Here is a 16,287-nt window from a genome sequence, read left to right as displayed (position 1 = left end):
GCCAACATGGTGAAACCCCGTTTCTACTAAAAATACATAAATTAGCCGAGCATGGTGTCAGGCACCTGTAATCCCAGCTGCTCCTCGGGAGGCTGAGGCAGGAGAATCGCTTGACCATTCAGGGGCAGACGTTGCAGTGAGCTGAGATTGTGCCACTTCACTCCAGCCTGGGCAAAAAAGCAAAACTCAGTCTCAAAAAAAAAAAAAAATTAGTGGTCAATTGTAAGAACCCCAGTCTTTTTTCTATGTACATTTCCATGGCGAAATCAAACCATATTGTACATTTTATTTTATACTCAGTTTTATTTTCTTCATATATCAAGGCTATCTTCTTGTGTGTGGGTGTGGGTTTTGGTTTTTTTTTTTTTTTTTTTGGTTTGTTGTTGTCTGAGACAGAGTCTCGCTCTGTCACCGAGGCTGGAGTGCAGTGGTGCAATCACAGCTCACTGTAGCCTGGACCACCCAGGCTTAAAGGATCCTCTTACCTCAGCCTCCCTAGAAGCTGAGACTATAGGAGCATGCCAACATGCAACGAGAATTTTTGTAAATTTTTTGTATAGAGATTGGGTTTCGCTACGTTAACCAAGCTGGTCTCAAACTCCTGGGCTCAAGCAGTCTGCTCACCTGGACATCCCAAAGTGCTGGGATCATAGGCGTGAGCCACCATGCCCAGCCTTTCATATACATATGTGTGTGTATGTGTGTGTGTGTGTGTGTGTGTAGAGAGAGAGAGAGATACAGAGAGAGAGACAGATAGACAGTCTCGCTCTGTCACTAGGCTGGAATGCAGTGGCACGATCTGGGCTCACTGCAACCTCTGCCTCCCAGATTCAAGCAATTCTCGTGCCTCAGCCTCCAGAGTAGCTGGGATTACAGGCACGCGCCACCACACGCAGCTAATTTTTTTGTCTTTTTAGTAGAAACGGGGTTTCACCATGTTGGCCAGGCTGTTCTCGAACTTCTGACCTCAAATGATCCTCCTGCCTCCGCCTTCCAAAGTGCTAGGGTCACAGGCGTGAGCCACCATGCCCAGCCCTTCATATATTTTTAAGTAGTCTGATACAACACCATTTTGAATGACCTCATGCTATTCCATAGGGAAAGTGCCATGGCTGATTTGACCATTCTCCTGTTCTTGGCCATTGTAAGCTGTTTCTAGTTGTTCATGGTTATAAATGTGAGGTAGGTTTTAAAGGACCTGGATACAGGTACTGCAAGTAGCAGTGGACAGATGGGAAAGCTTCGAAGAGTTCCAAGCAGCTACAGACAGAGGCCAGATGGTGGCTGGCCAGGGGATGGGGGCTGGGATGGGCAAAGGGAACCAAGAACACCAGGCCAGAGAAGAGAGTTTGGGACGGGCGGGAGCAAGTGGAGCCTTAAGAGAATGCCATGGGAAAGTCAGAGGCTTCAGCCGCAAGCGGGAGGAGGAATTTTCAAGGAACTGAATCGGCTAGTCTAGGCAGACAGAAGAATAAGACGTCTACTATAAACAAACAAGAAAGTTCAGGAAGAAAGGGTGGAGGTTGGCCAAGGGCTGTGGGAAGGAAGAGGAGAACCAACCAGAGATATTAAAGAAATGAAGATGGCAGGATGGGAGGTTCCAGGTATTCGGCGTGTGATTAAGCATTGTGCATTTTCAAATATAAATTTTTATTTTTTTCCCAGTCACCTTGATTAAGGATGGCAAATGCTGACAGAAATAAAACATTTAAAATGTATTTTTCAAGTTTCACAAAACTAAATGTAAAAGAAATTCAAATAAACTTTCATTTATGGCTTTTCTTCGTGTGTGTGTGTGTGTGTGTGTGTGCATGTCTGTGTGTGCATGTGTCTGTGTGGGTGTGTGTCTGAGATGAGATCTCGCTGTGTCTCCCAGGAATAGTGCGGTGGCATGACCATACCCCACTGCAACCTTGGCCTCCCAGGTTCAAGCCATTCTCCTGCCTCAGCCTCCTAAGTAGCTGGGACTACAGGTGCACACCACCACGTCGGCTAATTTTTTTAGTTTTCTGTAGAAACAGGATCTTACTATGTTGCCCAGATTGGTCCCAAACTCCTGGGCTCAATCGATCTTCCTGCCTCTACCTTCTAAAGTACTGGGATTACAGGCAAGAGCCACTGCACTCAGCTGGCTTTTTCTGTATGTTTGTAGTACTTGTACTTCCACAGTTATTACAACTTAAAACTGCTCTAGGACTTTTGGGATACTCTGTAGTAGCTTTTAATTCTCACATACCCCTCTGCAGCAGGTGCTGTTGCTGTCCTCTTTTTGCAGCTGAGGAGATGGAGTGAGGCACAGAGGAGCAGAGCCCACGTGCAGGCAGCTCTTTGCCTCTGCTGCTTTCCCCCACATGGCTCTGCAGACTTACGGAGAAAGATGAATTAAGGTTGGGGATTTGTTGGGACAAATTAGATCAAAGAATTACTGGGATGTCGAGGTGGGGATATCCGGCCAGAAAATAGAAAACTCAGTCTGAAACTTGGAATAGAGCTTTGAGTAGTCGAAGCCTTGGAGGTAGATGAGGTCATCAAAGTAGTGTGTGAAAACAGATCGATTAAATGAAATCCCGTGAGTCGGAGTCCACTCTAACACTCTCAGACAAAGCCCATCATCCCCTCCCTTCAGGCTGCAAATATTCCCTCCTAGGGCGCTCCCCACAGCCATCTCTCTCCTGCAGACCCTCTCCATGATCTTGTTATCCTGGGAAGGGGATCGGGTCCCCTGTGAGCCAACCTGAACAGTAGTGCATATGATCATACACAGTCTTCCATGACAACACCTTCCTCAGGCCATCTCTCCCAGGCTCTGCTCCTGCCTCCCATCTTCTTTCCTGGGCACTGGGACTCCAGAATGTCTGTGCCAGAGGAACACAGGTGTGTCTGCATCAAAGGGAGGAAGGCTGTCAAATTTTTTAATGAAAAATTGTTTTGTTATCTGCAGTGCCCAGCACAGAAGCCAGGCCCTATGCTGAGCAGTGCAGATTAAAAAAAAAAAAAAAGACAAAGACAAATGTCTGTCCCTGCCCTCAAAGAACTCCCAGACTGAGGTGGAAACAGACATACAAGATGAACACTTCAGTGTGCCATGGTAAGGGCTGTAGAATGAGGAGCCACATGGAGGAGAGGGACCTAGCCCTGGGTGACGGGGGCGGACAGGCAGGGAGGCTGGTCAGTCCTGGAGATGGCACTACCCGCTGTGGCCTGGTGCTCAGGAGGACAAAGCCCAATTGTGTTGTGCAGAGCTGGGCACCTCAAATCCCTGCCAGACACATCACATCTCCTGTCCTCTCTCCCCCTCAGGTTCAGGTGGGTCCCAGTCACGGATGCCTACTGGGAGATTCTCTTCTCCGTCTTCAAGGTCACCAGAAACCTGAAGGAGCTGGACCTAAGTGGAAACTCGCTGAGCCAGTCTGCAGTGAAGAGTCTTTGTAAGACCCTGAGACGCCCTCACTGCCTCCTGGAGACCCTGCGGTGAGTCTGACCTGGGTTCTGTTCTGAAGCAGGGATGGGGAAGAGATCCAAGGCGGAAGCTGAGTCTGGGCTGAGGGATTTGTCTTTGTATTTATCAAATATTCGTTGAGGCCCTCTCTGGCCAGGGTGACTTTAGTAAACACAGGTAGGATTTCTGGCTCATAAAAAAAAAAAAAATTCCTTCATAAAGTGAGGTTTGAGGGAGGTCTGAAGAATACAGAGGATTTAACTAAGCGAAGCAGGAAGGAAAAATTCCAGGAAAAGAGAATAAGCACATACAAAGGCTCTGTGCAGAAGGCAGGATGAGGCAGTCAAGGAATTGAAAGCAGGCCAGTGTGGCTGGAGGGCAGATAGCAAAGGAGTGAGATAAGGCCACAGATACCAGCAGGAACCAGACTATGCAAGGTTTGGGCGCCATGTTGGATTTGGGGTCTTTTCCTGATGGTGTGGAATTTTAAGCAGAAGGTTGACAAGATCAGTACATTTTTAAAATAGAAACTGACTGCAACATGAAAGATGGATTGGAAGAGTGCAAAAGTAGAGGTTGGGAAACCAATTAGTAAGAAAATTGCAGTAGTCCCTGCAAAGATGGTGATAGCTTAGACTAAGGAAAATTATAGTACTTTTTGTAACAGACAGTCATAGCTTGGACTATGGTATTGGCAATGGATATGGAACAAAGTGGCTAGATGTAAGAGAGCTGCAAAAGTAAAATCAACTAGGCTCAGTGATGGATTGAATTTAGGGAAAAAAGGAAGAGGAAGATATCAAGGATGATTTTAGGTTTCTGACAAAAGCAGCTCATGGGATAGTGGCATCTTCATTAAGATGGGGAATACGAAAAGAAAAGTGATTTGGGGGGTGGAGCGTCATGAGTGTGATCTTGTGCTTGCTGATTTCAAGATCCTTTCAAGGTATCCAACTGGACATGCCAAATAGGTATCAAATAAAGCTCTATCCAAAGATAAGATTGCCCCATAAAACAAATCTCAACAAATTTGCAAGGACTGAAATCATACAGAGTATATCCTCTGACCATGATAAAATGAAATTAGAAATCAACAATAGAAGGAAAGTTGAGGAGTTCATAAATACACTGAAATTAAAACCACACTCCTAAATAACCAAGGGCCAAAGAAGAAATCACAAAGGAAATTAGAAAATACTTTGAGAGGGATGAAAGCAAAATCACAACATGCCAAAATGTATTGGATGCAGTTAATGCAGTGCTTAAAGGGAAATTTATAGTTATAAATGCCTCTATTTAAAACAACAAAAAAAGGAAAGATAGAGCCAGACATGATGGCCCATGCCTATAATCCCAAAGCTTTGGAAGGCCAAGGCAGGACGATTGCCTTAGGCCAGGAGTTTGAGACCAGCCTGGGCAACATACAGAGACCCTGTCTCTACAAAAACATAAAATAAAAAATTAGTTGAGAATGATGTGTGCCTGTTGTCATAACTACTTGGGAGGCTGAGACGGGAGGATCACTTGAGCCCAGGAATTCAACACTGCAGTGAGCTGTGATTATGCCACTGCACTTCAAGCTGGGCAACAGAGACAGATCTTATCTCTACAAAAGTTTTTTTAATTAATGAAAAAATGAAAAGATACCACTACACACTTATCAGAATGGCCAAAATCCAAAACACTGACAATACCAAATGCTGGTGAGGATGTGGAACAACAGGAACTCTCATTCATTGCTGGTGGGAATGTAAAATGAGACAGCCCCTTTGGAATACAGTCTAGCAGTTTTCTACAAAACAAAATATACTTTTACCATAGGATCTGGCAATCGCACTCCTTGATATTTACCAAAATGAATTGAATACCTCTGTCCACGCCAAAACCTGCACGTGAATGTTTATGGCAGCCTTGTTCATCATTGCTAAAACTTGGAAGCAAGCTGTCCTTCAGAAAGTGAATGGACTCATAAATTGTGGTACAAACAGACAGTGGACTATTATTCAATGCTAAAAAGAAAGAAGCTATCAAGCTACAAAAAGATATGGAGAAACTTTAAATGCATGTTACTAAAAGAAGCCAATCTGAAAAGGCTACATGCTGTATGATTCCAATTGTATGACATTCTGGAAGAGGCAAAAACAAGGAGATAGTAAAAAACATTAGTGGTTTCCAGGGCTTGGGGGAAGGGAGGAATTAATAGAGCACAGAAGAGTTCTAGGGCAGTGAAACTATTCTATATACTATAATCGTGCATACGTATAATTTTACAGCAATCAAAATCCATAGAATGGACACCACCAAAAGTGAGCCCTAATGTAAACTATGGACCTCGGGTGATGATGTGTCCATGTCAGTCTACCAGTTGTAACAAATGTCACCACAATGTACTAGTGTGGTACAGCATGTCAATCGTGGGAAAGATTGTATGAGGGATGCAGGGACAGGGAGTATATGGGAACTCTGTACTCTTTGCTCAGTTTTACTGTGAACCTAAAACTACTCTAAAAAATAAAATCTATTGAAGAAGGAAGAGAAGAAGAAGTGGAGAAATCTCAAAGCAGTAACCTAAACTTACACTTTAAGAATTTGTTTTCCTTGAGTCTTTCATGTTAGTAAAGAAATTTTTTAAAAAAGCAAACAAAACCAAAAGCAAGCAGGGGGAAAGAAATAATAAAGACTAGAGTAGAGATAAATGAAACAGAGAATAGAAAACAATACAGAAAACCAATGAAACTAAACGTTAGTTCTTTAAAAATACCAACAAAATTTGACACCTTTTAGCTAGATTAAAATTAAAAGTAAGCAGATTCAGATTACTAAAATCAGAAATAAAAGATGGGGTATCACAACTGAACTTCCAAAAATAAAAGGATTATAAGTGAAAATTATGAAATATTGTAAGCCAACAAATTAGATAACCCAGATGGAATGGGCCAACTTCCAGAAAGACACAAATACCTAAACTGACTTAAGAAGAAATACAAAATCTTAATAGACTTGTAACAAACACAGATATTGAATTAGTAAGTTAAAAACTTTCTGTGAAACAAAATCCAGGCCCAGATGGCTTTACTGGTGAATTCTACCAAATATTTAAGGAAGAATTAACACTTATCTTTTCAAACTCTTCCAAAAATAGCAGAAAAGAGAACACATGCCAATTTGTTCTATGAGACCAATATTACCCTGATACCAAAATTAGACTAAGATAACCAGAAGCATCACAAGAGAAAAAAAATCTACAAGCCAACATCCTTTATGGATATATATGCAAAATTACATAACAAAATACTGGCAATATATAAAAAGGATTGTAGACCATGACCAAATGGGATTTATCCCAAGAATACAAATTGAGTTTAACCTAAGAAAATTGATCAATGTAATGCAAGATGTTAATAGAACAAAGAACACAAACCAATGGTTATCTCAAAGACAAAAAAAAAAGCATCTGACAAAATCCAACACCTTTTCATATTGAAAACACTCAGCAAACTAGAAATAAAAGGGAACTTTATCAACCTGATAAAGTTGTTACCAGTGAAAAACCCACAGCTAACATTATACTTAATGGTGGATGACTGAGTGCTTTCCCCCTAAGATTAGGAATAAGACAAAGATGTCTGTTCTTGCCATTTCTATTCAACATTGTACTCAAGGTTCCATCCAGAGCAATTAAGCAAGAAAATGAAATTAACGGCTTTCAGATTGAAAAGAAAGTAAACTATTATTTGCAGGTGACATGACGTTGTATGTAGAAAATCCTAAGGAATCTACAAATATTCAAATTAGGGCCAGGTGTGGTGGCTCATGCCCTGTAATCTCAGCACTTTGGGAGGCTGAGGTGGGTGGATCGCTTGAGTTTCGGAGTTCAAGACCAGCCTGGGTAACGTGGCAAAACCCTGTCTCTACCAAAACTACAAAAAATTAGCCAGGCGTGGTGGCACACTCCTATAGTCCCAGCTACTCAGGAGGCTGAGGTAGGAGAATTGCTTCAGCCTGGTAGGCAGAGGTAGCAATGAGCTGAGATTGTGCCACTGCACTCCAACCTGGGTGACAAAGGGAGACCCTCTTGAAAAAGAAAGAAAAAAAAACTACAATTTCAGCAAGGTTTCAGGAAACAAGATCAATATACAAAAATTCGTTGTACTGCTATACACTAGCAGTGAACAATCCAAAAATTAAATTAGGAAAACAATAAATTTAACAAAAGAAAACTTGTACACAGGGAACTACAAAAAATGGTTGAAAGAAATCATATAAGACCTAAACAAATGAAAAGATGTCCCGTGTTCATAGATCGGAAGACTTGATATTATTAAAATGACAATACCCCCCAAACTGATGTACAGATTCAACACAATCTCTGTCAGAATCCCAGCTGCCATTTTTGCAGAAATGGACAAGCTGATTCTAAAATTCACAGGCAAAAATAAGATTGCATGTCAAGCCTGGGGAACACCCCCACCCCAGTATTTAATGGCCAAAGAAGAGCCAACAAACAAGCCTGAGAAGGAGGGGCCACAGAGATGAAAGGGACACCAGGAAAGAGGTGTCATGGAACCCAACAGAGCAGAGGGTCTCAAGGAGGTCAGCAGGGGCTACTGCTGCTGGGAGGTCAAGTAAGATAAGTACTGAAATTTGTCCATAGGATTAGTGATAGGAAAGTCATGAATAACCTCAGCAGAAGTAGCTTACGTGGCATGAAGAGGCCAGAATGCAGACTGGAGTGGATTAAAGAGGGAGAAAGAGGTTAAAAAATGAGATCACAAATACACTTTTTTCAAAGACTTTGATACTGAAAAGGAGGAAAGCACTAAAGCAGAGGGGATGGTGGGCTGAGTAAATGTATGTGTCTGTCCATCTGCTTACTTGCATTTAAGAAGGAAAAGATCTCAGTTTGAGAATCGGTGGAGGAGGAGTGATAAAAGACACAAGAAGGAGAAGGAATCATTGATGACTCTATCTTCAGAGGGAGGAGGGAGGAGAAAGATTGGCCTTGGAAGAGGGAGGAAATGTCTCCTTTACTGTAACAGGAGGGGAGATGAGGACAGGGAAGAGAGAAGTAGGAACATAGGTTTCACTCTGAGAAGCTGAGAGGTTCCCATCTGATGGCTTCATTTTTGTCTGAGAAATAGGAATTCAGTTGTCTGCTAGGAGTGAGTGTGAGGGTTGAGGTGCTGGATGTTTGGAAAAGGCAAGATCTTCAAATGGCTATAATAGAGTGTGAGATCTCTGCCTGTCGGGCATTTCTGTGGCCCATGTGAGGGTCGTGGTCATGATTCCAGATGGCAGCCACATTCCCTGTTGCACAGGTGGGAGTTGGGGTGGAGAGTGGGAAGATAGCAGAATTCAGGGTTAGCCAGAGGAATGTGATGGAAGGTCAGAGGGTAAGAAATTCAGGGATACTGCCAATGAAGGATCATGGAATCTAAGCTACATTCTAAGGAAATTGAAGAAAAGAAAGTGATAAGAGATTGAGAGAAGGGAGATTGCAAAAAAGGAAAGCAATCAAGAGATTGCTCATTGAAAAGGAGTTACAGTGGGAGAAGTTGAGCAGGCAGAGTAAGGAGGCAAGCCCAGCCTCGTGCTGTGACTTTCTGTATCCATGAAGCTGCTCTACCCACTCCTAAGACCTATCCAAGGAGAACCACCAGAGTCCAGTAACAATGCTTTTGAGTAGGACTAAGGAATCCTGGTTCTACCTCAAACTTCACACCCCAGTAGGAAGACACCAATCTTCAATGTACTCTTTTTACATTGGCATAGAATTTCACTATCTCAAACCCAAACACCTCCATATCCATTAATTCCTTGGGCCTTCCAAAAAACACCCTGCAAAAATGGCAGAGCAGGGACAATTATTTCCATTTTCTATATATAAAGAATGGGCTGGGGAAAGACACTCCCTGGAGCCAGATACACACAGTTCAAATCTTGCCTCTAACAGTTACAGATTGAAAACTATGGGTAGGTTTCTTTAGCAAGTTTCAGTTTATTCATTAATAACATGGATTTACCATGTCTATTGCACAAGGTGGCTACAAAGTCAAAGGAGATCATGTGTGCTATGTACTTAGGGTCATGTATGCTGTGTACTTAGGATCATGTATGCTATGTACTTAGGGTCATGTATGCTATATACTTAGGGTCATGTATGCTGTGTACTTAGGGTCATGTATGCTATATACTTAGGGTCATGTATGCTGTGTACTTAGGGTCACGTATGCTATGTACTTAGGGTCATGTATGCTATATACTTAGGGTCATGTATGCTATGTACTTAGGGTCACGTATGCTATGTACTTAGAGTCATGTATGCTAGGTACTTAGGATCACGTATGCTATGTACTTAGGATCATGTGTACTATGTACTTAGGGTCATGTATGCTATGTACTTAGGATCACGTATGCTATGTACTTAGTGCCTAAGTTGTCCTAAGAGGCTCAGAGAAATTAACAACTTTCCAAATTCACGTAGTTAGCACTGGGAGAGCCGGACACAACTCAGTGAGGGCATGACCCAGCACCAACACCTGCCTCCTCTGTATGAGGTAAGCCGGGGCCTGATTAATTCTGGCTCACTGGGGGTAGCACCATAAAAAGAAAGAAAAGTGGCCTAAGATTACCAAATCTGGATCAGGCAAATGTGACTATTTCCCACAGTAAAAACGTCTCCACACGGAAGAACGCACAGCCTTACACACGCTTGGATGCCGGACTACCCAAGACCCACAAGCAAAGCCCTAACTAATGATTGTATTTCTATGTTTTTATTTACCTGCATCTCCCCATTTCCTCCCCCTCCTCGCCCCAGTAACCACCATTTATTCTTCCTTTGTATGTATTTTACTTTTTTAACATTTCACCCACAAGTGAGACCATGTAGTGTTTTTCTTTCTATGTCTGGCTTATTTGACTTTTGGATTTATCTTGAAATACATTGAGTAAGCTGGTGTCAAGAATTCTAGGGTTTTTTCACTAATGGCATGTAAAATTGAGCACATTACACAGACAAAGGAGAAATTGGTGGGAGTGGGGGTGGAGAGCTCAAAAAAGGAATGCTGGAAAGAGCAAGGTCAGGGGAGAGACCAGACAGAGGGTGTGGAATCAGACACATGAGGGTGGACCCTTGGCCTCCTCTGGGACAGAAGAGAAAGGACTATGTGATGACACAGGCAGCTGAGGACGGAGAGGTGGAGGGACATTGAGGGTTTTGGTTTCCACAGCAGCAGCATCCTTTAAGCACTAACCTTCTGCCAGGGGCTTCCCTAAGAACATGGCATACATGATCTCCTTGGATCTTTGCAGCCAGCTGGTACAATAGACATGGTAGATCCATGATACTGATGAGTGAACTGAAACTTGATAAAGACATCTGCCATGCTCTTCAACTTGTAACTGACAGAGGCAAGATTTGAACCCGTGTCTCTCTCTAGCCCCAAAGCCTGTGCCCTTCACCTGCCCACTGGGGTCACTACTGCCCAGGGTCAGATGGCCTCAGCCTCCTCACAGAGGTCCAATACCAAGTGTCTTCACTGGGGCTTGGGAATGGGTAGGACTGGAGGAGGGAAGTCCACACAGCACAGCTTGTAATGGTAACTTGTTCAAAAATGAATAAAGCCCCAAGAGAGATGCATTTGTTTATGCTGAGATGAGTCCTGGGGGCAGGAACATGCCCAGTGAAAATGAGCTTGTCAACAAGCAGGAAATCAGATAAGCCAGGTGGGTAAAACTGACCACCCAGGGAGAGAGTGAGCTGGCAGGAGACAGCCATCTGGGAAGTAGGCCCTCAGCTGTGAGATGCCAGCCACAGGCGGTGAGCACAGAGCCACATCTGCCAGCTGTGTCTGGACTTTCTTGGGCCACATTCTGCAGCTCAGGGTTGGGAACAGAGAAGGAAGACAGCGATTGTCCACGGAGACATTACCAAGGGCCTGGTGCACTCTAAAATGCCAAGTGCTCTACAATGCCACATACTGAGTCATGTCGTGTGTGTCTGTATGTGTGTCTGTGTGTGTGTGTGTCTGTATCTGTGTCTGTGTCTGTCTGTGTGTCTGTGTGTGTGTCTGTATCTGTGTGTGTGTGTGTGTCTGTGTGTAAGAGAGACGGGGAATTGGGGTTTCGCTCCGTCACCCAAGCTGGAGTGCAGTGGTGTGATCATGACTCAGTGCAGCCTCAAACTCCTGGACACAAGCCATCCTCCTGCCTTGGCCTCCAAAAGTGCTGGGATTACAGGCGGGAGTCACCGCACCTTGCCAGGATGTGTGTTTAATACAGCTGACCTTGGATTCCTGGTTGGATAGGAAAGTCCAGAAGGAAGTCAGAGAAAAACAAAGGGGAAAAGTAGGTCTTGTGAGAGCAAGGAGAGACAGGGATTTTGGAGGGGATGTCCCAGAGGCTCTTGAAACTCAGCATATTCTTACCTAGACTCTCCTCCCTAACTAAAAACAAACTGCTCCTCCTCTCAGAACCAACTGCATCATTTTCAGGACCCAGTACAAAATGAAAATGCAGTGTCCTAGCTCAAAAGTCAGGATGAAAGTGCTGTTAAAGGTACCAAGATACAGAGCTTTTTCTTTCTTCCATAGTTTCTCTCTCAACCTATCCCAGTGTCTTTTATTTGCTATTTAACGATGCATTCCCTTGGGCACTGGGACACTAGCAGTGATTGTCCAGACCCTCAAAGGTGCCTGGAAGCCTCCCCACAGCTGAGCATGTGCACATGGCCCACCAGATGCAGGCTGCCTCTCCCACAAGTCACCAGACCCAGGCACCATGGCCCAGAGTGGGTAAAATGTCAAGCCAGACATCTGTCCTTCCCATGGGCCACCACCCCAGCCTAAAGCAGATGGGAGACCCTCCAGGGTATTGCCAGGATGCATTACCTGTCCAGATCAGTGGTGGGGGAGACTGGCCCCCACCAAATCACCAAATGTGCCATGATGCTGCCAGCCCACATCGAGAAAGGCTGCCACCGGCCCTACCCTAGGATGCCCCACCTCAACCTACCCATGCCTGATCCAAGCCCCTACCAGCGATAAAGGGTGGCAGTAATCACTGGGCTGAGGGGCAGGCTGAGTGGGGATCCCACAACACTCAAATGCAGGATGGCCAAGAACTGTTTCACCCCGAGGAAAGGAGGGAGGTGGCAGGAGGTGGCATCACCTATGAGCTGAGGCCCCATGGTCCCATCAGACTTCACCTACGAGACACAAATTTAAGGACAAAATGATTAAGAAATTCAAGATGGCCACCACAGAGCATTAATCCCCCAATCTAGAAGGGTCCTCCTCACACCCCTGTCAGTTCCGGGTCCTTCTGAGCACAGGGCCCGGTGCAACTACCCTGATAGTACACGGATGAAACTGACACTGTTCTCACATCTACCTTCTCAGTAAGTGACAGCAGCTTCTACTCTGAATCCAACCTAGAGGCCTCCCTGGACTCCACTGAGTGCCACAGGGTCTACTTGAGGCATCTCCCAAAGTTGCTGCTCTGACCCCATTGCTCATCCTCCCTGCCCTTGCCTCCCACCTTTCCCCACCCAGCCACCTCCACTCCCTCAGGGATCTTGCTTTTTTTTTTTTTTTTTTTGAGACAGAGTCCCGCTCTGTTACCCAGGCTGGAGTGCAGTGGCACGATCTCAGCTCACTACAGCCTCCCTCAGGGATTGTTCTAAAGCAATGTAGAGACCAGGTCACTGCTGTCCTCAAGAACTTTCATGGGCTTATCACTGCCACAGGAAAATAGGTCTAAACATCTTATAATGACATCCGAGACCTACCACTGTCTTGATATTTTCTAGCTTTACCCTCAAACTTTCTCTCTACCTGAGTAGCCTTTATGCCAACATCACTATATGAACCGCCTGCTGTGAATTCACATCTGCCCTACCAGCCACACGTGCCCCTGCCTCCACCCTCACCTCAGTGAACCCCTCATTTAAGGCTCACCTTTTCCTCCCTGCCTTGGCAATCACTCATTCCTCTGCCTTCAGCTGTACCTGACGTGCCCCTCTTTTGATGCTGTTTCATTCATTTATTTACTACATACTTACTAAGCACCTACTATATGCTAGACCCTGCTCTGGGCACTGGGATATGACTAGCAATGAAAATGGGGCTGGGCACGGTGGCTCATGCCTGTAATCCTAACACTTTGGGAGGCTGAGGTGGGTGGATCACCTGAGATCAGGAGTTCAAGACGAGCCTGGCCAACATGGCGAAACCCTTTTAGCCAGGCGTGGTGGCTGGCACCTGTAGTCCTAGCTACTCAGGAGGCTGAGGCAGGAGAATCCCTTGAACCCAGGGGACAGAGGTTGCAGTGAGCTGAGATCATGCCAGTGCACTCCAGCCTGGGTGACAGAGCAAGACTGCATCTCACACGAAGGAAGGGAGAAAGGAAGGGAGTGAGGGAGGAAGGAAGGAAGGGAGGGAGGGAGGAAGGGAGGGAGGAGAGGGAGGAAGGGAGGAGAGGGAGGGAGGGAGGGAAAGAAAGAGAAAGAGAGGAAGAGAGCGAGGGAGGAAGGTAGGGAGGGAGGGAAGGAAGGAAGGAGAGAAAAAAGGAAGGGAGAGAGAGAAAGGAAGGAAGGAAGGAGAGGAACAGGAAGAGAGGAAAGAAGGAAGGAGAGAGAAACAGGAAGAGAGGAAGGAAGGAAGGAAGGAAGGAGGGAAGGAAGGAAGGAAATGGGCAAAATTCCTTCCTCCAGGAGCTGACATTCTAGTTGGGAGGGAGAACAAGAAGCCATATAAGTAAGTAAAATATATTGTGAGTGACATGAGCTATAGAGAAAAGTAAAGCAGAAAGAAGCAGGGAGTCTGGGGAGTAGGTGTTCAATTTTAAGTGGAGAGATGAGGCAAGATGTCACCAAAGCGACTTCCTTCTGAGCAAAGACCTGACGCAAGTAGAGGAGCAAACCATGAGTTATCAGTGCCAGAAGATTGTTCCGGGCAGAAGCAGCAGCAGAAGCAGCAGGTGCAGAGGCCTTAGGTGGAACTGTGCCTGGGGTGTGGAAGGAATAGATAGAGGGGCAGTGAGGATGGAGCTAAAAGAGATTAGAGGCAAGGGCTGGGCGCGGTGGCTCACACCTGTAATCCCAGCACTTTGGGAGGCCAAGGCGGGTGAATCACAAGGTCAGGAGATCGAGACCATCCTGGCTAACACAGTGAAACCCCATCTCTACTAAAAATACAAAAAATTAGCCAGGTGTTGTGGCGGGTGCCTGTAGTCCCAGCTACTCGGGAGGCTGAGGCAGGAGAATGGCGTGAACCCGGGAGGCGGAGCTTGCAGTGAGCCGTGATCGCGCCACTGCACTCCAGCCTGGGCGACAGAGCGAGACTCCGTCTCAAAAAAAAAAAAAAAAAAAAAAAGGTGAGGACAGAGATTATGAGGATCCAAGTCCTCAGGGCCCTGTAGACCAGGAAACGGACCTTGAATTGTACTCTGAGTAAGGTGGGGAAATTGGAGGGTTTTTAATCAAAAAGGATCGAAAAACTATGTGTTTCTGTGTCTATCCCCAAGTACCCTGTGCATTTCTGGGGCCTGGGAGGGTTTTCTAAACCTCTGCCTCGCCCACAGGCCTGGCGCATAGTAGGTGATCAATGGGTGCGTATGGGTGTTTGTTGAATCAACAGGTGAGTAACCTCAAGACCGGGGGTGTGTGTCTTCCACAGGTTGGCCAGCTGTGGCCTCACAGCTGAGGACTGCAAGGACCTGGCCTCTGGGCTGAGAGTCAACCAGAACCTGACCGTGCTGGACCTGAGCTTCAATGTGCTCACGGATGCTGGAGCCAGACACCTTTGCCAGAGACTGAGTTGGCCGTGCTGCACGCTGCAGCGACTGCAGTAATTGTTCTTGGTGGGCAGGGGGAGGTGGAGGGAACCACCTGCCACCATGAGGCAGGTGGAGGGTAAGGGCAGAGAGAAGGTGAGACCTGCTTTGTGGGAGTGGGAGGAGCCTGCAGGATCTCAGCCAGGGAGTAGAGGCTCAGGAGGAAGCTCGTCCACCCTTGGACGGAGGGAGCGGGCCTCCAGTCTCCAAACACGGCAAGAGAAGCCAAGTTGAGTCAAGGGGCATGAATGCAAGGTGGGGACAGGGGGCAGAATTTGTGGCCATTTTCACAGACTGCCACAGAGGAGGATGATAATAGTGCCCACTGCATAGAGCTATGAGGATTGCAGCGATGTTTTTCTATCCCTCTCCTGTTCCCACCAGCTGTGATCTGCCCAGTAACAGGTCCTCTTACTTGGCATTCTGGGGTTCTGCCATGGAGAGCTGAAATCACTGGTGTCCACTGAATTCCATTTTCTATCTCATCCGAGGGGACAGAGCCATCCCCCCCTACCATGTAGAAACAAGTCCGGGCGCAGTGGCTCATGCCTGTCATCCCAGCACTTTGGGAGGTCAAGGCAGGCGGATCACTTGAGGTCAGGAGTTCGAGACCAGCCTGGCCAACATGGTGAAACCTCGTCTCTACTAAAAATACAAAAAGTAGCCAGGCATGATGGTGGGAACCTGTAATCCCAGCTACTCAGGGAGCCTGAGGCAGGAGAATCACTTGAACACAGAAGGTGGGCATTGCAGTGAGCTGAAATCACATCATTACACTCCAGCCTGGGCGACAGAACGAGACTTCTTCTCAAAAAAGAGAAGAAAAGAAACAAGAGTGAATAGTTCCCTCTCCTGGTCCTGCTGGGCCTCCTCCCTCCATGCACAAAGTTACACATACCCCTCCGTGCACCCGCTCAGGGCTGCCTTCGGGTCTTCTTTTGTTTCTGCCCAAGCCCTGAAAGATCCTTGTTTACACCTCGCGAGATCCTTGTTCACACATCACACGTCCCTTC

General features: G+C 45.9%; 1 protein-coding gene across 13 annotated transcripts in view; it reads left to right on the top strand.

Annotated features, from left to right (window-relative positions):
- The window catches only part of NLRP1 (NLR family pyrin domain containing 1), a 72,290-nt gene that overhangs the window by 13,047 nt on the left and 42,956 nt on the right, over window positions 1-16,287 (top strand). For all 13 annotated transcript variants that reach the window (XR_013405836.1, XR_013405837.1, XR_013405835.1 and 10 more), the window contains 2 exon segments: window positions 3,301-3,471; window positions 15,118-15,288. Coding sequence is in view for 7 of the 13 variants with exons in the window: in XM_077969630.1 (XP_077825756.1) it covers window positions 3,301-3,471; window positions 15,118-15,288 (342 nt within the window). In the remaining 6 variants the exon portion in view is untranslated.

Source organism: Macaca mulatta, chromosome 16 (genome assembly GCF_049350105.2).
Source record: "Macaca mulatta isolate MMU2019108-1 chromosome 16, T2T-MMU8v2.0, whole genome shotgun sequence".
NCBI lineage: Eukaryota > Metazoa > Chordata > Mammalia > Primates > Cercopithecidae > Macaca > Macaca mulatta.
This window is presented reverse-complemented; position numbering and strand designations above follow the sequence as displayed.